The 26,108-nt window shown below is 45.6% G+C and overlaps 1 protein-coding gene across 1 annotated transcript in view; it reads right to left on the minus strand.

Annotated features, from left to right (window-relative positions):
• Positions 1-26,108, minus strand: part of astn1 (astrotactin 1) — a 2,581,734-nt gene that overhangs the window by 167,926 nt on the left and 2,387,700 nt on the right. The window contains exons 20-22 of the mRNA XM_078219174.1: positions 17,768-18,036; positions 15,027-15,160; positions 553-710 (exon numbers count right to left, since the gene is read on the minus strand). Coding sequence (XP_078075300.1) covers positions 553-710; positions 15,027-15,160; positions 17,768-18,036 — 561 coding nt within the window. The remainder of the gene's footprint in view (positions 1-552; positions 711-15,026; positions 15,161-17,767; positions 18,037-26,108) is intronic.

A 26,108-nucleotide genomic window follows, 5' to 3' on the forward strand; every position in this document is an offset into this window, starting at 1 on the left:
GAACCTGAAAATACTCACCCTGAATATGAACCTGAATATACTCCCCCTGAACATATGCCCTTGAATATGAACCTGAATATATTTCCCCAAATGGTACAGAATCTGAGTCAAAGTTGAGTGTATTCAGAGCTGAAAAGTTTGCAACTAAGTAAATTTTGAGTGTCTATCGTGAGGCAAATTGTTGGCAAAATTGAGTTCAAGTAATATTTATCTATGTAGCCACGCAACTTTTAACGTCTAAGGAATTGAGCCCTGTATTTAAATTCAAAGACCACTTTGTTATTTCTAGTAAAGGACCTTTTTCCGAATAAATATTTCAATGTCCTCTTCATTCCAGTGCACTTACTTTAGCTTTAACTGCTCGGTTGCTAACCATATGCTCCCTGTAAAAATAGGACAGTCAAGTATTTTTTTGAAACTACCTCAAAGACACATTTTTAAAGCAGACCCCGCTTTCTGAACAACCCTCAACCCTCTCCATCTCTTCTGACTGAGAGCTAAGCAGACACCATGCTCACCTTTACTTTCTGGTCAAACTTGGAAAACACTCACCTGTCTCTACCTTGGACATTTCTGCACGATCTGTGATGGTGACCCTTTCCAAGCTGATGAGATAGTCCACAATCTTCACTCCAATTGCAGGCTCTGTGTGGTCCCACTCTAGAACCACCAACGAATTACTTGGCTCATGCGCCGGTGACAATCTCAGTCTGGAGGAAAAGAAAACAAAGATTTTATTCAAATCACCTCAGCATTAATGACAAGTTGTATGAATCATAGAATCCCTACAGTGCAGAAAGAGGCCATTTGGCCCACGGAGTCTGCACTGAAAAACAATCCATCCAGGTCCTATACCCCTAACCCCACATATTTACCCCACAAATCCCTCTAACCTACGCATCCCAGGACACTAATTTAGCATAGCCAATCCACCTAACCCGCACATCTTTGGACTACGGGAGGAAACCAGGGGACCCGGAGGAAACCCACGCAGACGAGGGGAGGACTTGCAAACTCTACACAGAGAGTGACCCAAACCAGGAATCAAACCCAGGTCCCTGGAGCTGTGAGGCAGCAGTGCTAACCACGGTGCCACCCAGTGACATTAACAACTAGAGAAGAAGGGCATTATGTATATTCAGATGTGCAAATGTAGGCTTTATAATGTATTAATCATACCTTGGATTAAACATTCTTGGGGAACTGATTGGCAACTGTATTTGTGCTATCTTCACATTGTCATGGTTGAGAGGTGAAGAAAAAAAGATATATCTTCTTCAGCTGGACTACTTTATAAAAAGTCATTTTTTAAAGTGCTTCTCAAAACTGACAATGGCTGAGGTGACAAGATGGCTCCAACTAATCACATGCTGTCTTCTGGAAAGTTTTAAGCAGTTTCAAAATTTTTGAAACGGTTTCAACAAAGTATATGATGCTTCAAAAATTTGGAATGTACCACTGCTTACATAGCATGAACATTCCAGCCAAGCCAACGCACTGGCCCAGCAGGCAGTTGGCCCACATCAAACAAAGACAATGTTTTACAGATCTTAATCTCCAGTAATGGTACTAACGGCCTAAACATTAACTCTTCAAACATAAGAAAGCCTCATGTAACCACCTAAAAGCAGTATCACATGACCAAGACTTGGGCGAGCTGACTTCCTTACAGTCCTGGGGCCTTACAGTTCAGTTGCTGTTCGTACGTCAACTATCAGCCCATCTCCCCTCCGAAGGAACATTCCATTTGACTTGTGATTCTGAACACATGTAAAACTGATACTTATAATTAATTGTGGTCATGCCTGAACACTCTTGCTTTTTCCTTATCCCCCATTCATTATGTGTGTGTATCAAAGGGGTGGATATTGAGAAACCCCTCTCATCCGCGTGTGTATGCAGTACGTGGATTTAAAAAAAAAACCTTTTTATTTTATCTTACCTCGAGTTTGCTGTGCAAGTTATTCATAGAGGATTGGAACACTCCAAATTTAAGGGTATTATGTATGTACTTATTGAAGCATGGTGCAAGAAGAACCACAAAATAGACCTCATAACTTAATCACTGGGAACTCTTTATTATCAGTGTGCACTGCTCCACAGTCAGATCCTTGACTGCTTAGCCAAGTTCCACACTGGGAGGAGTTTATGCCTCTCGGGGTCACATGACCCACCCTCTTAAAGGGGAAGTACACACCCCAAATCCCCAATAAACATTTATCACACCCTTCCCCCTTTAATCCAAAACTCCCACAACCGAAACATATACAAATACAATGGAGAACATTTACACAGAGCATTGCAAACTACTACAGTCCCCAATGCAAAGTGCATTCAGACAGTTCACATGGACATAATAAGTCTGGTAAGAAGTTTAACAACACCAGGTTAAAGTCTTTTGCTACCAAATAAACCTGTTGGACTTTAACCTGGTGTTGTTAAACTTCTTACTGTGTTTACCCCAGTCCAACGCCGGCATCTCCACATCATAATAAGTCTAGCAGGGGATGGTGGTTTCGTACAGGCTGCTTCTTTGTTTCAGGAAGTTTTTCCTGAGTAGTCCCCAGGGATTTTGGAAGACCCTGCTGCTCAGCACAGGGGTCCCTCTCAGAGGGGCTGCAGGTGCCTCTGATACTGCTTCCACCCTGGGGTGGCCGACCCTGAGGCTGGAACCCTGGGCTTGAGTCACACTATTGCGGCCATCCCAGATGGTTTTGTCATTTCTGGGGCTTCCCACCTTTGATTCAGTGCTGCAATCACCTAGTTAGCATGTCTCCTCCAAACCAGCTCATCCCTGGTCTGTACTGTGTAGGACAAGTTGGGCGACAGTTGTAGCCAGTATTCACTTCTCCCCAGAAGTGTAATTCCTGGCCAGAACAAATTCCCCTTTCTGGAAAGTCCTCAACTTCACACTTCCTGCTTTTCTGGCCATCCGTCCCTCTTAGTTCCACTTAACCACCTCTCGGGTCTCCTCCGGCTGCAGCAGATCAGACATGGTTCCCAATTTCCGGTTGAACATCAACAAAGTCGGCGAGCACTGGGTTGTTGCATGCGGTGTGTGTGGTACATACTCAGGAATTTATTCATCCGTCGCCCTAGCGACCCCTCCCCTTGCGACGCCTTCAAAGTCTTGAGGTCTGAACAAATCGTTCTGCCAGACCATTTGTCGCCGGTGACGCGGTGCCAACCTCACATGCCTGATTCCATGGTGTTCCACATGCTCATCGAAATCTTGTGCCACAAACTGGGGTCCATTGTCACCAACTTGTTCTGGAATGCCAAACTGGACAAATATTTCATCCAGTTTGTGTAGCGTTGACTCCGCCAACGTGGACTTCATAGCCACGACCTCCGGACACTTGGAGTGGGCATCCACTACTAGTAAGAGCATCAGTCCTTCTACTGGCCCGGCAAAGTCATTGTGGATCTGTGATTGGGGCCATTCCAATGGATGAAGAGGTGACAAAGGTGACACCTTCCATACCAAAGCGCAGGACTCACACGATGCCGCTTTTTCTTTAATTTGGGCATCAACATTCAGCAACCAAAAATAGCTTCTTGCTACTTCTTTCATTTGCACCACCCCCGGATTCCCTTAGTGCACCTGTTCCAACACCTTTCCTCTTAATGAGAGGAGAATTATGACTCTCATACCCCATATTCAACATCCATCCAACATGAACAACTCATCTTCGGGACATATACAGCCGTAACTCTGGGTTGTTCCTACTATTCGTCCTTCGTCTCAGGATTCGGTCCACTACCTGCTTCATAACTGGATCGTTCTGCGTGGCGTTCTGCACCTGGATAGCGGTAACCGGAACTTTATCTTCTTATGTGAAATACATTATCTTCAGATTCCAGGCGGGAGCATCCCAGGCAAAGACAGCTTTGACAGATCATTCACATTGCTGTGTTCCTCAGATTGGCGGTACCAGATTTCATATGAGTAGGCTAACAAGACCAACTCCCACCTTTGCAATTGAGCTGCCATCATAAACGTTACGGCCCTAAGATGGATGTCAAAGGCCTGTGGTCTGTCAGAAGTACGAAATGCCTACAATATAGGAAATGATCAAACTTCCACCTGAGCATACTTTGCCTCAGCATTTGTCAATGATCTTAATGCAAATATGATGGGCCTTTCCTTTCCATTTGGCATAATGTGGGACAGGACAGCCCCAACCCTATAGGGCGAGAGTCACATGCAAGCTGCAACGGTAACTTGGGGTTGAAATGAATTAGCACTTCCGACTTGTCAAAGCCTGCCAGGTAGCCCTCCTCACATTCCTTAGTCCACTTCAACAGCTGCCCTTTCCCAGCAACCAATGCATCGCTTTCAACACCGTCATCAGATCTGGAATGAAGCTGCTGTAATAGTTAAGGAGTCCCAAAAAAGACTTCAAATGGTCACATCTTCTGACCTTGGGACCATCATGATGGCCTCCATCTTCTTAGATGCCTTGTCTAACCCTCGCCGTCAATTACATGGTCTAGTTACTCAATTGGATCCTTAAAGAACTCGTATTTCTCTCTTTTGACTTGTAAGCCATCCTTCTACAATCTCTTTAATGTATTCTCCAGGTTCTTCAAATGCTCCTCCTCTGTTGAAGCCATGACCAAAATATCATCCAGGTAACACTGGACTCTTGTCAACCCACTAGGAGGAGCTAACCCCACCTCAGGTGTCACATGATCTGCATCCTTAATGGGGCAATATGCACCCCAAACCCCCACATACATGTATCACTAAGGATTGGGGAAAATATGCCACCATTTATAAAAGGAGAAATCAGAATAAACAAACACCTTTTTGTTTGAAGCTGGGTAACGACTGGGGAAATTAGAGTAGTTTAAATTGACCCCCCTCCTGTCCGTAACAAGATTTATTTGGAGTCAACCAAAGAATTGTTTGTAAGGAGCATCTTAAAGTTGGAGAGGGGGCTAAAGAATTGTGGAGGCAGAATTCTGAGATTTGGGGCAAGATTTTCTATTTAGGCTGAGTACCTCAAAATCAGGATCAAATCTAGGTGCCGACCTCATACTGGGGCAGCAACAGTCAGCCTTCATCATTTTCCTCACCACATTGAAGAAGGTAAATGCCACACCACCATTGTGGAGAAGGGCAGGGAGCTTCAGCGAGTGGACTGTAACCGTTGCTATGGTCAAGTAGGTATGGTGACTGTGGGTGGTGAGGGAAGTGAAATGGAGATAGATCCCAGAGCACTAGCTCTCCCCCTATCTGTTACCAACAGCAATCCTCCAAGCATCTGCTATGCTCCCAATGCCACATGAAGATGCAGTGATTGGTCTCTTAACTGAAATAGTAAGCAACTCACTGAAGGGGCTCACTGTTTGTGGACGGGTAGCCTTCCCGTACCCAATCCAGTATTCAGGAAATTGGGACTCTGGTGGCCTGGCATGCCAGCCAACATCGGGAGGTTTCACATTTGCCCACCTCCATTCCCACCCCTATATCGGCATAAACATCCTGTCCTAGGTGCCTGAATGAGCTGAAGAGAGAGAGGGATGCAGAAGGGGACATATTTGAAGGAATAGTGAATTCTGGTGGGGCTGAAAGAGAGTTTAGAAGGTGCAAGGCCATGAAAGGAATTTAATGTAAGGATGAGAATTTTAAACTAGAGGCAACGAGGGACCCATAGGTCAGCAATTCTAGGCATGATGGATGATCAGGACGTGGTGCAGGTTAGGGTCTGGACAGCAGAGCTAACGTTTACAGAACATGAGGGTTCGCTGAGATAGTTAAATCTGGAGGTAACGAGGGCATGTTTCACTGAGGCAATGAATGCTGTGGAGTTGGATATAGGAACTCCACGCGATAAAGAGGATATCGGATCAGAAGCTCAGGTCAGGGTCTAATAAGATTGTTAATTTGGAAACAGCCTGATTAAGCGGCCAGGGAGGAGGATGGGCACACACTTTGCAATTGGGGAAGGTATTCTGACAACCGTGGTGTGGCAGAGCTGGACAGAATTAGTGGATTTTGACTGTGTGAAAGTAGGCCCCAAATTTGTGTTGTCAAATGCAGCTTGCAGATGACAAAGAGCAGGGCTCAAGGACAGATTCTTCGGGGACTCCTGAGATAATGATGCAGTGAGATAATGAGAAGGGAATCCGTTTCTGGAACCAAGTGAGCAGACTCTACCGGAGCTGGGCACTGGAGCGGAGACATCGGTAAAGGGCTGATGTGGTCATCTGTGTCAAAGTGCTGCCTAGAAATCGAGGAGGAATGGGGTGGAAACTACACCATGTCACAGAGTATATGATCTGTTATTTTTATAATTGCCATTCCCAAGATGTGATGGGGTCCAAAACCCCACTGGACTTCAAGAATGACCAAAACGACAGCGAGCTTGCTTTTCGTAGCACTCGAATATGGGTGTTTGCCTATTTAGTGGCGCTGAACCCATTATGAATGAAGAAGGTTCATAATAGGGAAAAGAACCTTGCCCAGAGTAATGCATTTCATGTATGGGACATCACTTATATACAAGTATACTTAATGTGGCATGCACATTCCTTCAGTATGATGTTCTCCTGTAAAAGCATGCAAGAATTTACTATGCAGTGAGCAGGAGGCATGAAGTTACATCTCTGACATCCAGTGGATCTGCCTTCTAATGTTTGTTTTATCATTGATGGAATTTCACTGAAACTTAACATTATAAAAAAAGGAAATATTAGTATTATTAACTAGCGTGAATGATTTAGAGTCACATTCCTTCTTCTTCTTATCACCATTTTCTGCTTGTATTGCACACTCAAGATTCTACCATTTCTATGCCTTTACTTCATTTATACGGATCCTTGCCACTGCTGTCCCAAATCAGTGGTTCCCTAATTCAACAAGGAAAGAACTGTAGTTTACGGATTCCTGGTATAGCAAGGGTTAATGTGGGTCCAGGAAACAGTACCGCCCACAGTATGATGTAGAGGGACACATGACAGACTAGAGTCAGCCATGGACTGAACAGAGACCTGTGTAGAAGCAAGCATGGAATTTGCTCCTAGCTTGGTCTATAACCTGTATATATGTACATTGTTATGTGTTATTAATAAACACTTAATATTCAACCATACAAGCTTCAGAATTTCTGTGAGACCTACTGAGCATACAATATACAACAGGAAGCATTGATTAATTTAGCTGGATAAAATAGGACAAATGACTCATGTGAGGATTGGGAAACGGTGGCTATTACACGATGCCAAAGTAATAATAGAAAAAGATAATGAAGATCTAGAGATAAGGATTTTAGATTGGAAAAGGGCAAACTTCACAAAATGAAGAAAGCATTGAGCTGAAGAAGAATAGCTAGCAAACAGCGAATGGATCAGCAACTCTGAATCTTCAAATAAAGGATGGATGAAATATGGCACGGATATATTCACACAATACAAAAGTGGACTGTATTGAAGGGTAGTTTTGTTGACATAATAGAGATTGAAACTGAACTGAAGCTTAAAAGAAAGATGTATGATAAAGATGAGGGCTCGCACGACTGAAGAAAATCATGAGGAAAAAGAATAGTGGGAGATGAAAAGAAAGGTTAAGAGGGCAAAAGGGAATTTGACAAGTCTGGCTGATAGCATAAAAGGCTTTTATAAGGGCTTTTATAAGTATTTTAAATGTGACAGAATAATAACAAAGGTTAGACAATTTTGGATGAAGACAGAAATCTCACTGTGACGATATGATGAAGATATTAAGTACTTTGTGTGGGTGTTTATAAATAACAATGGACATGAGAACGTAGGTGTTCTGGGGGATGTTGCTGGAAAATGGTTATGTCTAACTATAACAAATGGATAGAACTTAAAAGTCACTGATACCATGCAGCACAGGATACTGCAGCAACAGAAAAAACACTGAAGGCTTCAAACAAGATTTTGAATCATTTTAAAATACATAACCACAAACTGGAGCAAGAAGCCAGCAAGTTGAAGGAAGGAAGGGGCGGGAGGGGGTGCAAGCTGCCGTAGCCTCTGAGCTTACTTAACCCGCCTCCGAGCCCAAACACCCCAAAGCCCGGGTGCAAGTGGCGATTAATGAAGTATGTCTGTGGCAAGCATTGACCCTCAGAGAGTGAAAGGACAAGAGAATAAAGTAAAAATTTTTAAAAAGGGCGGCAGGCTGGCCAGTGGTTAGCACTGCTGCCTCACGGCGCTAGGGACCTGGGTTCGATTCCTGGCTTGGGTCACTATCTGTGTTGGAGTTTACACATTCTCCCCGTGTCTGCGTGAGTTTCCACCGGGTGTTCCAGTTTCCTCCCACAGTCCAACGATATGTGGGTTAGGTACATTGGCCATGCTAAATGACCCCTTATTGTCCCGAGATGCGTAGGCTAGGGGGATTAGCAGGGTGGAAATGTGGGAGTACGGAGATGGGGCCTGGGTGAGATTGTTGTCGGTGCAGACTCGATGGGCTGAGTGGCCTCCTTTTGCACTGTAGGATTCTATGATTCAGTGTGGGGGACAGAAGTGTCACCAATGCAACACCTCGATTCAAAAAGGAAGAGACAGATAAGTCAGGTAACCACATCCAATTAATCAGCTTGGGCACATCCAGAAATGGAGATTTAATTACTGCCCATTTTAAGATAATTGGGCGAATTGAAACAGCCACATGTTTGACAAACACAATAGTGTTTATTGAAAACGTGACATACTGAATAACTGAAGGGAAGACAATAGCTGTATTTAAATTTTCACATGGTGTTACATAAAGGGTGGAGTTGCCCCAAAATCAGCAATGTCATATGTCAGGCTGGGAAAAGTGGCATCGGACCCGTTGATGCTGATGGCGAGTGTTTCCACAGACTGTGCGTCACTTAGTGCACGAAATGAGCAGGCATGGATTTAATGTCGGATTTCTGGCAGGGTGAACGCTGATTTGCCCTCCATGCCGTGCCCTTAGAGCTTCAGTAATCTCCAAAGCTCCAAAGGATAGGAAGCTCCCAGACAGACCGAGCCACAACATGGATGCTCAATCTTCAGTTTCTTTGATGCCTGACCAAAACTCTACCGCCATTAGCCTCACATCACATGACAGAGTGGTGGCAGTTTTGGCCAATCAGTTGCTGCCTGTGCTCTCAGTGCAAGCACTGGCACTAGCCTAACCTGCACTCCCTGACTGAGCGGTTCGCTTGGACCATAAGGGGTTAGCGTCCCATGCCTATTTCACTATAATGCTGGGTGTTCCGAGTGCCACCCTCAGTGAGTGATCCACTCCTCACCAGAGGATTCTCAAACTCGTCCGGTCACCCATGGTTTGGCTGCCCCTACAATCGGTTGATCTAGAAGTCTATGAACAAGGGGTTAACAGAGCAGGGGCAATCATTGGCATTCTCGGGAATTAATGCCGCTTGAGCATAATTGCTTCAGAAACCAGATGCCAAGTGTGGCAATGCAACTGATAGTGCACTGTCCCAACTGCGGGAGACTGCTTTGCCAATTGGATGGCCCAATGCTGCTACCACCCCCCACCCCCTGATCCACTGCACTGCTGCCCTTGTCCTGGCACCACAAGCCAGCCATGAAGAAGCTGCTGACATGTCACTGAGCACGCACCAGGCATACGGTATAATCTCTCCACCTGTCCATATTGATGAGACAGATGCAAGGATTGTCAAAACAAGTATAATTCAATGACTTTGAACACAAATTACCAAACGGAACAACTGGAGAGCAATAGAATCTGCTCTACGTATACATTGACCATAATGCCATGACAAGAAGCTCAGGGAAGTTTACATTGACTGCCTTCAGAAACTTCTGAAGATTAGATGACAGGATGAAATACTAAACACAGAGATGCTGATCTGAGCTGGCATTCCAATCATCCCCATCATATTGAGACAGTCACAACTGGGCTGGTCATGTGACCAGAATGCCTGACACACACCTAACAAAGCGTATCTTCCATGGAGTGCTTGAGTCTGGAGTGCATTCCCGTGGCAGTCAAAGGAAGGTTGCCCTATCAGGCCACAGGCAATGCCTGCCCGCCTGGTCCAATGAGAAGGATGTCTTGTTCTAGGCAGACAGACAGTAGCAGTGACCTGCAGTGAGAGCATGAGCTTCCTGAGGCTCTGGTGCTCAGAGATGTTGCAGAGCCAATCCTCTGCCTCTAGACTCTCATCTCATCTCCTCTTCCACTTGGATCTCAGTGTCCGTTCACTCTGCCCTGTGGAGGAGCATGAGTCCGAGGAGAGGGCAGCTGCTGTTGTTGTTGCTTGTGTTGCTGATGGGGTTGTTTCTCATCCTCACCATCTGCAGAGTTGGAAGGTGGAGCTACATGAGCTGCTCCCATGCCCGTGGTGAAGGCTGCAACGAATTGCAGCTGAAGGTGAGTGAAGTGCTCGACAAGTGGAAGTGCCTTCCAAGAAGTTGGCAATCAGCTGTCAAGCAGTCGAAGCACCACTCACTTGAACAAGGAGCAGTGCTCCGAAAGCTCGTGATTCAAATAAACCTGTTGGACTTTAACTTGGTGTTGTGAGACTTCTTTTTCTGAGAAAAGATCTGCTAATGAGCAGCAGCCTCTTACCTGGTCATGGCTGGAGCTCTTCAGTTTCAGTGGTCGAAACCCTCCCAGTCTGTCAGTTTTACTGAAGAAGCTATTCCTGCCATGAACTCGCTTTGGTGACCCTGGAGAGTTGCTGACAAGTCAGAAAACAGGCTCCCCCCTCTATGAAAGCCAGGATTGAGGATAACAACAACACTTAATTGGCAATTTAGACATCCTAATCGATATCCTGGCATATTCAAAGGCGTTCCTCACTCACTTGAAACCCGGAAGAGGGTGGGATGATGCCAGGATCCTGATCCAACAACATCAGTTTTAGGGTGCTGAACCCTCGCAAACCGGCTTCCCCTTGCCTGGGGAAATTCCTCCCTGAGTTACCTCAGCACATCTCTCTCTCGAAAGAGAGGGCGACAGGAGGGCAAGGACAAAGAGTGAGAGGAGGGACTGACAGAATTGGAAGGGGGAGAAAGAGGAGTGACATTAAAAATAAAAAAACAAATTTAAATCCCGCCCATGGTGGAATTACCACAATTTAGTTTCAATGTGACATCCATTAACTCTAGATACTTGGCTTTTTATTAGTGGATGAACAAAATGCTCTTTTCATCTATATTCGTCGAAGCATAGTCTTCCTTTGAGTGATCATCATTATTTTAACAAAGAAATATTAAGTGCTTCAAAGATTGGACTGAACTTATATTAGTGGATTAAAATGACTTTGTGGCAATGCTTTCATTTTAATTACTGTCAGTTTGCCCCAGTCCATAAATCAGAAATCAACCATTACGGATCCACTCCTAGCACTTTGTGTGATTAATGCAATCATGCAGCCGGATTGTATATAAAATATTAAAGCACAATACCCCAGAGATCACTTCTGTTAAAATACCATGCATTATTGAAAAGTAGCTCCCTCCCCACCTCATAGAGATAAATTAAAATCACAAATGCTCGGTGTCAGATAAGTCGACTCCTGATCTTTGGGGAGTCTTAAAGTGTCCTTCCTACCACCAAACTGCTCGAGTGACAGATGGCGCCTGTCTCAGGAATGAAGTGCATTTCTGGTGAGGGCTATGTTCACTCAAACCAATTTCTTTGTCAAATACATTTATTTCTCTTTTCTTTTTTTAAGAAATTGATCCCCTGGAGGAATTGGCTCCCGATCTCACCTGGCCCACCATAATACATGCAGGAGGCTGAACAGATTCAACTGGAACTATGCTTGGAATATGCTCTCCTTGCCCGACACCCACACATGCACTTCTGGCTGGACGCTGGCTGAACGTCCCCCTCCTCATCCATTCCGCACGCATGAGGACGGCCTCAACCGGGATCTTGGGTTCATGTCACACTACATGTAGCCCCCCACCATACTGCCTAGGTTTGCAAAATCCTACTAACTGTCCTGGCTTGAGACAATTCACACTTCTTTAACCTGTGATTATCCCTCTCTTCACTCACACTGTTCATACCTGTAAAGACTTGATTACCTGTAAAGATTCATATTCCAACCATTCCAATCTGTAATTATCTTGCAATTGTGTCTTTACCTATATATGGCGTGCTTGTGAACTTACCTCCACTCACCTGATGAAGGAGTAAAGTTCTAAAAACTCATGATTCCAAGTAAACCTGTTGAACTTTAACATGGTGTTGTGTGACTTCTTACTGTGCCCGCCCTAGTCCAACGCTGGCATCTCCGCATCATTCCTGATCTAGGGCACTGAAGACAGCTGGAGCATCACCACTGCCAGACCAGTGGATAGCAAGTCATTATCAAACAGATAGGGGCTCTGTGCACTGCCTGAGAGTGTGGAGGAGGCAGATTCAACTGTAGCATTCAAAAGGGAACTGGATTAGCACCTGAAGAGAAAGCAGTTATAGGGCTATGGGGTGAGGACAGGGCAGTGGGACTAGATGAGTTGTTCTTACAGAGAGACAGCACAGACAAGAGAGCCCCTACAGCCCCGAGGGTGTTTTAACCAATCCATAATTCCAATCTAGGGGGTCTTGTGATGCAGTGGGTGGTGCTTTGCCTCTGAGCCAGAAGATCAGTGTTCAAGTCTCATTCTAGGATTTGATGGTCATGGAAGGTACATTCATAACTAAGCCAAGCAGGTTGAATATCAACTTGTATATCCTTCTAACATATGGTAAAAATGGGAGAAATTCCTACCCAGCCATGCAAAAGAAAGAAATTAGAACATCTACCATCACTATCCATAGGTCCAAGTTACACATAAGAGTATATATGTTGGTTCAGTTGTCTGGACACCCAGTATGCCTCAGATTGGCCCCAACAACATGGGTTTGATCCCCGTTCTGGCTGGGGTGGATAGGGGTCATGCCTCTTTGATCCAGCCATAGTAAAGAATGTGGATCAGCCTACCTTTGGGCAGAGAACTGAAGAACAAGAAATAAAAGAACTCTAAGATAAACTCCACAAGATGCTTATAATCAATTGCCTGTTCTTCCCTCAAAAACTAGACAGTGCCAAGCAAACTAACATCTGTTACATTGATGAAGAAATCTGGAGCGTAATAAATGAAGCTGATTTGTCAATCCCATGTGACAGAACTAAGGGCAAAAAAGATCAAGGTAAATGTTTTTACTTTAGTTATAAATCTATTCCCCTCACTCCTATATTTTCTTAATTACTCCTCAGCACTCACATCCCGTAACTAACCAGTACCTTAATCCTCCATCAGCTCCACTTGTTCAATTCCCTGCGTATGTTCTCAAACTCTTTGCTTTATCCTGGCTGAGAGATATTGGCTTTAGACCCTCCAACACATCCAATTTAAGACCCTCGTTAAAGCCACTGCATCACCCTGTGGTCTCATTTCACTCACTTTTCTGCATCCTCCTCCGGCACTAAATCATCCTTCCAATCACTCCACTCTCCTCTGATTCCGACCCCTTGCACAACTTCCCTGTTTCTTTGCCTCACCATCGGCAGCCATGTTTTTAGCCCAATGATCCTATTCTCAAGAATTTCAACCCTAAATTCCTCCATCTCGCTACTCCTTTAAGAAAGGAGTAGCTGGTGCAGGGGCATGGTGGCACAGTGGTTAGCACTGCTACCTCACAGTGCCAGGGACCCAGGTTCGATTCCCGGCTTGGGTCACTGTCTGTGTGGAGTCTGGACATTCTCCCGGTGTCTGCGTGGGTTTCCCCTGGATGCTCTGATTTCCTCCCACAGTCCAAAGATGTGTGGGTTAGGTGGATTGGCCAAGTTAAAAGAAAATGCCCCTTAGTGTCAGGGAGAGTAGTTAGGGTAAATGCATGTGGTTATGGGGATAGGACCTGGGTGGGATTGTGGTCGGTGCAGACTCGATGGGCCGAATGGCCCCCTTCTGCACTGTAGGATTCTATGAAACTCCTCAACTCTTCAGGCATTCTTTGAGGCACACCCTTAACTGCTTCAGTTTTGGTTTGCCATGTGTCTATTAATGAAGCGCTTTCAGACTTTTTAATGTTCGTGGCACCAGGTAAATACAGTTTGCTATTGTTACTCTCCGCCCTTAGCCCTATCTTGGTTTCACCATCATCCTTCCTGCCATTCCTGCTACTTTCCGCACTCTTCTGTTGCACTTCCTTTACTAAAACCATCCCGGCACCAGTGATTCATCTTTCCCAATTTATCAGCAGGATCCGGCATTTGGTGCCTTTCTTTGCACTCTATCAGTCGCGTTGACGTCATCCCCACCCCCACAACCCCCCCCCCCCCAAGGGTTCTGCCAGGTGCATGTGGCTCGTGCTAAATCAAGCACATTCTGTGCATTACACAGGGTCTGTGCTCATCTGCTGGCTCTCCAGGACACCCACCCACCCACCCTAATCTTAGAAAAGCAGCAACCATCACTACATCAATATAGATCTCCTGCTATGCACACACAGGATTTTAAACCAGCAAAACTTGAAGGAACTCCAAGAAACTAGGCAGACAAAAGTTAAAAATATATAAACCAACAGATCAACAACCGGAAGCAACTGCACAGGAAAAATATAGCACAGGGGCTAATTTAATAGATACAAAATATAATAGAATGTATATGATACATACATATATATGTTTATATATATATGTGTGTGTGTGTATTTTTACAGGACATGAAGGAAGTCAGAAGCATATTAAAAGTTATGAATTATTGGGATAATACCTCATCTGCACACGAAATACATAACTTTCTTCATCACCGTTTGGCTCTAATAAAGTACTCAAATGTTTGACAGCAAATATTTAAAAAAATATAGACAGATATTAAAATGATCTCTCCCTAACCTGTTGAAGTAGATAAAGCATACAGGGCTTGGTGTGCTAGCACCTCAGTGGTCAAGCCCACACTTGGCTTAATCAAGGTCTCACACCAGGATCAGATCTGAGAAATATCTCCCACATTTACTAAAATTGACCACACCGTGGGTGTTATCTGAGTGTGTCACAGCCTGGAGTAATAGTTACTGAAGGATAGCTACTTACACCGGCTGAGGGAGGGGAGCACAGTTTGGTAGCCCGTCAATGCTAAACGTCGTAGAATCACATCTACACCAGTCATCAATGACATCACCACCTCCTGAACACCAGAGTTGGCTCAGCATTGCTTCATAGATGGCCTAAAGGAAAAAAAACACAAGGATAGAATCAAATTAAAGATCTCCTGCTTACTAAGAGTGGAATGCACACTCCACAATCATATTTCGCACTATTCATATACACTGATTATTAACAGCAAACTTGGAAAGCGAACAGACAAAGGAAATTTGAAAAAAGATACATTTGAAAGCCAATTACATCATTAGATTAAAGGATCTCTGGTCTGTATCGTGTGGTCCCTGTTCTGAGGGCACCTGATGTTGACTGTTGGGGAGTTAGAAGAGCAAAAAGAGGTCACAAAATGTTCTTGGCAGATAGGATTAAGGAGAATCCTAAGGCATTTTATTCATATGTTAGGAACAAAAGAGTTGTCAGGGAAAAGGTCGGACCTCTCAGGGACAAAGGAGGGGAATTATGCTTAGAACCCAAGGGAATAGGGGAGATCCTAAATGAATACTTTGCATCGGTATTCACAAAGAAGAGGGACTTGTTGACTGGGAGTGTCTCAGAGGGAGGTGTTGACCCATTAGAGAGAGTCTCCATTACAAGGGAGGAAGTGTTAGGTTTTTTAGGCAACATTAAAACTGACAAATCCCCAGGGCCTGATGGCATCTATCCTAGACTGCTCAGGGAGACAAGATATGTAATTGCTGGGCCTCTGACGGAAATCTTTGTCTCTTCATTGGACACAGGTGAGGTCCCTGAGGATTGGAGGATAGCGAATGTGGTACCATTATTTAAGAAGGGTAGCAGGGATAACCTGGGTAATTATAGGCCAGTGAGCTTGACGTCCGTGGTAGGGAAGTTGTTGGAGAGGATTCTTAGAGACAGGATGTATGCGCATTTAGAACGGAACAATCTCATTGGTGACAGACAGCATGGTTTTGTAAGAGGGAGGTCGTGCCTTACAGATTTGAGGAAGTGACAAAAACGGTTGACGAAGGAAGGGCCATGGATGTCGTCTATATGGATTTCAGTAAGGCATTTGACAAAGTCTTCTTAACCTAACCATGGCAGGTTGGTTAAGAAGGTTGGTTAAGAAGGTTAAGGCTCATGGGATACAAGGAGAGGTGGCTAGATGGGTAGAAAACTGGCTTGGCCACAGGAGACAGAGGGTAACAGTCGAAGGGTCTTTTTCCAGCTGGAGGTCTGTGACCAATGGTGTTCCACAGGGCTCTGTACTGGGACCTCTGCTATTTGTGATTTATATAAATGATTTGGAAGAAGGTGTAACTGGTGTAATCAGCAAGTTTGCGGATGACACGAAGATGGCTGGACTTGCGGATAGCGATGAACATTGTCGGACAATACAGCAGGATATAGATAGGCTGGAAAATTGGGTGGAGAAATGGCAGGTGGAATTTAATCCAGATAAATGCGAAGTGATGCATTTTGGAAGAACTAATGTAGGGGGGAGTTATACAATAAATGGCAGAACCATCAAGAGTATAGAAACACAGAGGGGCCTAGGTGTGCAAGTCCACAAATCCTTGAAGGTGGCAGCACAGGTGGAGAAGGTGGTGAAGAAGGCATATGGTATGCTTGCCTTTATAGGACGGGGTATAGAGTATAAAAGCTCGAGTCTGATGTTGCAGCTGTATAGAACGCTGGTTAGGCCACATTTGGAGTACTGCATCCAGTTCTGGTCGCCGCACTACCAGAAGGACGTGGAGGCTATAGAGAGAGTGCAGAGAAGGTTTACCAGGATGTTGCCTGGTATGGAGGGTCTTAGCTATGAAGAGAGATTGGGTAAACTGGGCTTGATCTCCCTGGAAAGACGGAGAATGAGGGGAGACCTAATAGAGGTGTACAAAATTATGAAGGGTATAGATAGGGTGAACAGTGGGAAGATTTTTCCCAGGTCGGAGGTGACGATCACGAGGGGTCACGGGCTCAAGGTGAGAGGGGCGAGGTATAACTCAGATATCAGAGGGACATTTTTTACACAGAGAGTGGTGGGGGCCTGGAATGCGCTGCCAAGTAGGGTGGTGGAGGCAGACACGCTGGCATCATTTAAGATTTACCTGGATAGTCACATGAGCAGTCTGAGAATGGAGGGATACAAATGAATGGTCTAATTGGACCAATGAGCGGCAGAGGCTTGGAGGGCCGAAGGGCCTGTTTCCTGTGCTGTACTGTTCTTTGTTCTTTGTTCTTTGAGGCTTCAACCCGATTTCTCCCGCCATCTTACCAGCACTGGATATTTGGTGACATCAGCCTTGCGCCTGAAATGGGTCCAATCTGATTGTAATATTTAAATTCTATGTTAAGTAGAAAATGGAATCAACACAGGGGTTGCAGCCACAGTCATAGAGGAGCAGACATTTTGTTTCCTTCATAAAGGTCTTCAACCAGTGAGATTGAGTGAGTAAGGAACCATATCGTCTACATATACAGGAGAGATAATGAATATCATTGGGTCAACAACCATCATGTCCTACAAAAACCAAATGGTGCAACTACCTCTCCTGGTAATTGAAGGTCACAGGCCTCCCCTAATGGGTCAAGATTGGCTCAAGCAGATAAAATAGAATCGGTTGGAAATATTCAACCAATGGGGCGGAGGTTTTCAGGAGTTGTGGTACAATACCTATTCTGAGTTCTAGCCCTCTAATCTGTACACTTACTTTCCGTGTTTCATTGTCGCTCAGCAGTTCATACAATGGAGCAGCCTTGGTGACTTCCAGTAACACAGGTTCTTCTTGCCTGTTCTGACCCCCTGTTGTGTGGCATAGGTGGCAGGATGATGGGCAACTTCCCCTGTTTTCGCAGTACATTTTCACTCCCGACGACATGAGCTCATCACCAGAATCGAGCAGGCTGCCAACGTAGGCTGGAAAGGTTAAAGACTTGGGATCCTTCTCACGTTCCTCTGATTCATCAGACGGCGAATTGCCTGCATGAAGAAAACGAAGATATTAAAGCAGCGCAATTTCAATATGCACATCCTATATTAGAAACTAATGAAGTGTGTAATTAATATAATTACTAGTGCAGTTACAGATGGATTCACTTTTACTTAAGGTATCCTGGAAGATTGAACAACAATATTTGGAGACTAAATTACTCTACCAATTTTCAAACTTACTTACTTGTTCCAATAAAAGAGCAGATTTTATCTTATGCTTAACATGGCAGCTGTAACTAATATTCACATATATAAATACAAAGGTCTGTAATATAACTGAGTATGGTAGAGTAATTCAGGGAGAAAGAATATAAGTTTGCAATTCAATTGCAAGTTAATCAAGTCTCGCAGAAGCACTTTAACATGTTTCACATCCACTGGCTCCTCAACCTCTGCAACTTCAACCTTCATTTCAGTTCCTCTTGTTCAGTGCCATTCTGAATTCTGTTGAAACTTTTTCCTATCTGTATCCACAGGGATAGAATCATGGAATCCCTACAGTGCAGAAGGAGGCCATTTGGCCCATCGAGCCTGCACCGACAACAATTCCACCCAGGCCACATCCCGGTAACCCCATGACTTTACTAATCTCCATGACACCACGGGTGGGAGCTTATGGCCTCGCTCGTCCCGAAACCGTAAAATCCCACCCAAGGTCAACGGACCTTTCCATGGTCCACCTCTCACCCGCTCCAATACCCAGCCCAAGGGTCAAGTTACCGTGGCCAATCAAACTAACATGCACATCTTTGGAGTGTAGGAGGAAACCGGAGCACCCAGAAGAAATCCACAGAGACACAATGAGAATGTGTAAACTCCACACAGACAATCATCCAAGGCTGGAATTGGACCCAGGTCCCTGGTACTGTGAGGCACTAGTGCCACCATTCTCCCCCTGAGCTTTCCATCCCTTTTGTGCATTTCCAATTCCATGTTTGCCATCAGTGAAAAGGCTAATTTCCACTGTGTCCCTTGTATCTCTTACTATCCATAATCCCTGGGCCCTTCCAACCCCACTGCATATACCTCAGAGAAAAGAAAATTATAGAATCCCTACAGTGCAAAAGGAGGCCATTCGGCCCATCGAGTCTGCACTGACCACAATCACACCCAGGCCCCATTCCCGTAACTCCACATATTTACCCTGCTAATCCCCCTGACACTAAGGGTCAATTTAGTATGGCCAGTCAACCTAACCTGCACATATTTAGACTGTGGGAAGAAGCAGGAGCACCCGAAGGAAACCCACGCAGACACAGGGAGAATGTGCAAACTCCACCAAGTCGGGAATCGAACCCGGGTCCCTGGCCCTGTGAGGCAGCAGTGCTAACCACCGTGCCACCCTAAAATTTCTAACTTTGGCCTCCTATTTGTTACACTAGGTTTGCACTCAATAATTTGCTCAAACTTTGATGATCTTAAATTTAATAAAAATTTAATGTCTCCTATTTGGCCACTTCCCGAATATGGCTCTAGCCTTCACTCCTGAAACTCAGGGAATGCAGACTTGAGCAGATCTGGTACACAACAACCTTAATTATTCACCACGGATCTGGCTGAATCATCTCAAGTAGTGCTGGACTTCAATCAACCCTACCCACCAGGGTCAACTGGGAAAGAAAAAGATAATCCTTGTCTTCTTTTCTCAACTTTTTTTTTCAACTAGCAGCGGTATCCTCCATCTCCTCTCTCCTGCACCTTCAATTAACATGAAGAATTTAGGGGCCTTAATTTTTACCAATGGTTTGGCCCCTGCCATCTGACATTTAGTGGGGAACACATCCCCACTAACACCAAGATCCCCACTGCCATTTTATCCTCTAATGACCATTGATTGGCTTAAGGCCTGACTTCTGCTCCTCAGTTCCTCCAGCAACAGCACTTCAGTGGCCAGAAAAGGGACTGCATAGAGCCTCTGGAGCCTAAGACCTGGGAACCAGAGGTCCAGGTAAGTGTCGGAGGTCCCAAAGTAAGGAAGGTAGAGAAGGTTTGGGAGGTCACGAGGAGGGTTATCTGGTCTCAGGGTTAGGCTGGGGAGGTGGGGGAGGGGGAAGAGTTCTGGAGGTCACTGGGCTTTAAAGGGAGGATGTCCACAGTCAGAAGAGGATTTTGTCCTCAGTACCTGAGAATAGAAGCTGAGAACATCGCTGTGAGGTTGGGGCAGATGGGAACCTTAAGGGAATCCCCTCCCTGCGTTTTCACACTCCCCGCCGTTGCCTCAGAGCCCATCCAGGGGTTCGGGGGGGATTGTAAAATTTTGACCATTGACCAAGAAACAGACAATCTATTCAGCTGCCTCTGCCATTTCCTCCTTTCCCGCTGTCCATTTTTTTCTTAACTATTTGCTGTCTTTTTATTTTCAGACTGCTTGACCAATATCTAATTATGGATGAGCCAGAGACCATTGTCCTTGGTCCCCACTCTTTCCAATGATTTCATCTCCCGATTCCACCAGTCTCTCAGCTTAACATGATTCTTCACAACCTTGATATAATCATCAGTCCTAAATTGGGCATTTGCTCCTGACCCTCGCCATCTATTTCCATTCTTATAACATTGCCCAACTCCATTCCATCTCAGCCCATCTGCTGCTGAAGCACACTATGGGCCCGATTTTACCATTGCGTCGCGCCCGACAACGGGCGCGGAAACGTGGTAAAGTCGGGTGTGAGGCCATTAACGCGATCCGCACCTGCGTCCGCGCAGATTGCCACTTTACCGAAACCCAAAATGGGCGCAACGGCGATTTAAATGCATTTGCATGCATTTCAATTGAATTAATGAGCTGCCCGCCCAACTTTATCAGCATTTCCCCCTTTACCACCGCGTTTGCCAATCTGGAACCGGGCCGTAACGGACCTGCTAAATAAAAGTCTGAAATGAGCACTCCAGCTGCTGAAGAGCGGGTTCAGTGTTTCCAACGGCTCTCTGGCTCAGATCAGTGGTGGGGGGAAGGAGGGAGGCGGGTCAGATCATTCTCTGGTTGCGGGGGGGGGGGGGGGGAGGCGAGTGAGGCCAGATCTTTGTCTAGTTGGGAGGGGGAGGGGAGGAGGAAGAGGTAACTGGTTGGGGGGGGGGGGTGGGGGGGGGGAGCTGATCGTTGTCCGGTGGGGAGGGAGGAAGAGTGGGTCAGATGTTCCTCTGGTGGGGGGGAGGGGTGAGTGAGGCCAGATCATTGTCTGGGCAGGGGGCAGGTGTGAGTGAGGCCAGGCCATTCTCTGGGGGTGGGTGGGGGGTGGTGGGGGAGGGGAGTGAGGCCAGATCGTTCTCTGGGGGGAGGAGGGAGGCGGGTAAGATGTATCTCTGGTGGGGGACATCAGATGGATCTCTGGTGGGGGGGGGGGTCAGATGGATCTCTGGTGGGGGTGCGGGGGGGCAGGGGGGTCCACTGCCACTCTGTGGGCGATCGGTGGAGGGGGGAGGGGGGCAGAGGTGGCGATCGGTCTGGGTAGCGGAGGGGGGGTGAGTGGATAAGGGGAACAGTGATGTCTGTGGGGGCCATCACTCCCGCCTTTCGCTCCCGGGCTGCTTTCTCCACTTTCTGCGGCCCAGGAATGATCTGACACGGGCGCGCTTTTTCAATTTTCTTTTTCTAATTGCGCACGCACAGTTCAGAGCTCCGATAGTTTCGGCCGCGCTAAGCCCCGCCCACAGCGCGAATGGGTCTGGCGATTTTTTTTTCAGGCTGAGTGCGTATGGGGGCGCCCGAAAGCAGATTTCTAAGTTGGATCTGCATTATGCCCAGATTCAGCACTTCGAATGGAAACAGTAAAATCGGGCCCTATGTCTTCATCACTGCCAAACATCAACTGTTCCAGTATAGCCTTGCCAAGGTACCATCCAGCAACCATAGAATCCCCACAGTGCAGAAGGTGGCCATTCAGCCCATCAAGTCTAACTCTCCAAAAGAGCATCTTACCCAGGCTCACAACCCCCACCCTATCCCTGTAACCCTGTGCATTTACTACGGCTAGTCCATATAACCTGCACATCTTTGACCTGTGGGAGGAAACCGGAGCACCCAGAGGAAACCCACGCAGACACAGGGAGAACATGCAAGCTCCAAATCGTCATCCAAGGAGGCTGCCAACATAGGGTGGAAAGGTCAAAAACTTAAACCTAGGTCCCTGGTGCTGTGAGGCAGCAGTGCTAACCACTGTGCCATCCAGTTCACTACCATCCACTCATCCAAAGCTCTAGTGAACATATCATAGCTTGCAGTAATCACTTACTGCCTCTGTCTTTGCAGGCCTGCATTGGTTGTTGGTTGCCGAGTGTCTCAAATTCCCATATCTCATGTTTAAATCCCTTCATGCATCTCCCCCCTCCCTGTAGCCCTGTAACCTCATTCAATGTCCACTGAAGTCCCCTTCCTTAGCATTGATACAATCTCTTTCCTGCCCACACTCACTCAGCATCCAAAAATCTTACGATCTGTTTGACTTTGAGTTGAGAACCATGTATCCAATCCATCATGAACATTTCCAATTTCTACCTGTGAAACACTGTCCAAATCCAGCTGCAACTTGATCCCTTCTGTTGAGATTTCATTATTTCAATGACCATCTTTCTGGATCCAGTCGTCCATAATATACAAACACTTGTCCAAACTATAGGCTTCCAAATCCTGCTTGCTTAGTATTTGCCATCTGCCATACACTGACTACCTGATCTCCTATATAATTAAGATTGCAATCTGCTAGCCCCTCAAGATCTTTGATTAATTTTATATTAATATAAATAATCTCTGATTTGGTGTTCATTATCCCCATCTATTCCCATTCATAAAGGATTCTGGGTCTGTTTTTATATTAAAAAGCTCTATATAAATGAAAATCATTGTCACCAGTATATTCTAATCTTGGTTGATCTTGGTCAATACCTGTTGTAATGATCACCCTGAGCCATTGGCTGGAGTACCACAGTGATAAATCATAGAAATCATAGAAACCCTACAGTGCAGAAGGAGGCCATTCGGCCCATCGAGTCTGCACCGACCACAATCCCACCCAGGCCCTACCCCCACATATTTTACCCACTAATCCCTCTAACCTACACATCCCAGGACTCTAAGGGGCAACTTTTTTTTTAACCTGGCCAATCAACCTAACCCGCACATCTTTGGACTGTGGGAGGAAACCGGAGCACCCGGAGGAAACCCACGCAGACACGAGGAGAATGTGCAAACTCCACACAGACAGTGACCCCAGCCGGGAATCGAACCCGGGACCCTGGAGCTGTGAAGCAGCAGTTTAGTGAGTAGATAATTTAGAGACACTTTGATTCATGCCCTGTCTTGGCATCACAGAATGGTTACAGCACAGAAAGAGGCCACTTAGCCTGCCAGATCCATGCTCGTTTTCTGAAGGAGTGATTTACACCATGCTATTCCTTGGCCTTCTTTCCGTAGCCCTGCTAATTATTCCTTTCCACATCATAATCCAACTTCCTCTTGAGCGCCTCAATTGAACCTGCCTCATCTAGACTCTCAGACAATGTATTCCACATCCCAACAACCTGCTGAGTGAAAAGGTTCTTTCTCACATCTCCATTGCTTCTTTTGCCAGTTACCTTAAATCGGTAGCCTCAACGATTCTTCCACCAATGGAAACAGTTTCTCCCTGCCCAAATCCCTCAGGATTTTTTGGAATTTTCTCTCAGCCTTCTCTTCTCCAAGGAAAACAATCCCACCTCTCCAATCCACCTACGTAACTGAAGTCCCTCAGCCCTGGAACCATTTTCAGGAATCCTTTTTGGACTTCCTCCAATGCCTTTACACCCTTCCTAAATACCCAGAATTGGACACAGTAGCTGGAATTCTCTGGCCGTTGACGCCGCTGAGATTCCCACCAGCAGTGCACTCCTACCCATGGGTTTCCCATTGGTATGGGGGATGCCAGTGGGAATTCCCATTGAGACCGGCGGGACCAGAGAATCCTTCCACTAGCGAACAACACACCACCTCCCGTCAACGGGTAACACACAGCTGGGAGGCTGCAGAATCTCAGTTGAGGCTAAACCAGTGTCTTACACAGGTTTAACATAACCGAGAGTCATAGAGTCATAGAGGTTTACAGCATGGAAACAGGCCCTTCGGCCCAACTTGTCCATGCCGCCCATTTTTTTTAAAACCCCTAAGCTAATCCCAATTGCCCGCATTTGGCCCATATCCCTCTATACCCGTCGTACCCATGTAACTATCTAAATGCTTTTTAAAAGATAAAATTGTATCCGCCTCTACTACTACCTCTGGCAGCTTGTTCCAGACACTCACCATCCTCTGTGTGAAAAAATTGCCCCTCTGGACACTTTTGTATCTCTCCCCTCTCATCTTAAACCTATGCTCTCTAGTTTGAGACTCCCTTATCTTTGGGAAAAGATATTGACTATCTACCTTGTCTATGCCTCTCATTATTTTATAGACCTCTATAAGGTCACCCCTCAGCCTCCTATGCTCCAGAGGGAAAAGTCCCAGTCTATTCAGCCTCTCCTTATAACTCAATCCACCAAGTCCCGGTAGCATCCTAGTAAATCTTTTCTGCACTCTTTCTAGTTTAATAATATCCTTTCTACAATAGGATGACCAGAATTGCACACAGTATTCCAAGTGTGGCCTTACCAATGTCTTGTACAACTTCAACAAGACGTCCCAACTCCTGTATTCAATGTTCTGACAAATGAAACCAAGCATGCCGAATGCCTTCTTCACCACTCTGTCCACTTGTGACTCCACTTTCAAGGAGCTATGAACATGTACCCCGAGATCTCTTTGTTCTGTAACTCTCCTCAACGCCCTACCATTAACTGAGTAAGTCCTGCCTGGTTCAATCTACCAAAATGCATCGCCTCACATTTGTCTAAATTAAACTCCATCTGCTATTCGTCAGCCCACTGGCCCAATTGATCAAGATCCCGTTGCAATTGGAGATAACTTTCTTCACTGTCCACTATGCCACCAATCTTGGTGTCACCTGCAAACTTACTAACCATGCCCCCTCTATTCTCATCTAAATCATTGATAGAAATGACAAATAACAGTGGGCCCAGCACTGATCCCTGAGGCACACCGCTGGTCACAGGCCTCCAGTTTGAAAAACAACCCTCTACAGCCACCCTCTGACTCCTGTCAGGAAGCCAATTTTGTATCCATTTAGATACCTCACCCTGGACCCTGTAAGATTTAACTTCATGCAACAACCTACCATGTGGTATCTTGTCAAAGGCCTTGCAAAAGTCCATGTAGACAACATCAACTGCACTGCCCTCATCTACCTTCTTGGTTACCCCTTCAAAAAACTCAATCAAATTTGTGAGACATGATTTTCCACTCACAAAGCCATGCTGACTGTCCCTAATCAGTCCTTGCCTCTCTAAATGTCTGTCGATCCTGTCTCTCAAAATACCTTCCAACAACCTCCTTGCTCTTTTTCCCTATGCCCTTATTAATAAAGCCAAGGATACTGTATGCTCTATTAACCATTCTCTCAACCTGTCCTGCCACTTACACTGACTTTTGCACATATCCATTCAGGTCCCTCTGCTCCTGCACCCCCTGTTAGAAGTATACCGTATATTTTATACTGTCAGTCTGTGCTCTTCCTACCAAAATGAACTGCATGGTTCAGGAGTCCAACCATTTGACAGATTTAAATTAAAATTTCCTTCGTGGTTAACACACCCTGAGAAAAAACAGCCTCCCTGATATTTCATTATAACTTCCACCCTTCTGACTGATGCAGAAGGTTATATTTTTCAATAATGCGTCCAAAGTACACAGCAGCAGACTCTACAAATAGAACTTCAGCCCACTCTCAGAGAGCTACACACTTCTATTAAATTGACTGAAGTCCATTTAAATTTACAAAGTGACTTACTGTGTCAGGTAGCATGACTATCATGTCCTCTTGGAAGCAAACAGTAAAACACAACACTAGTGGGACCATGTCCACTGCTTGGTGTAACAAAGCAGACAGTACTGCAATTCTAAAAAGCAATTGTGTGCACAGGTCCAATTCTCAATACACATCAATCATTGTCGACTTTCAAGTACTTGTCCCAAA

Source organism: Mustelus asterias, chromosome 8 (genome assembly GCF_964213995.1).
Source record: "Mustelus asterias chromosome 8, sMusAst1.hap1.1, whole genome shotgun sequence".
Taxonomy (NCBI): Eukaryota; Metazoa; Chordata; class Chondrichthyes; order Carcharhiniformes; family Triakidae; genus Mustelus; species Mustelus asterias.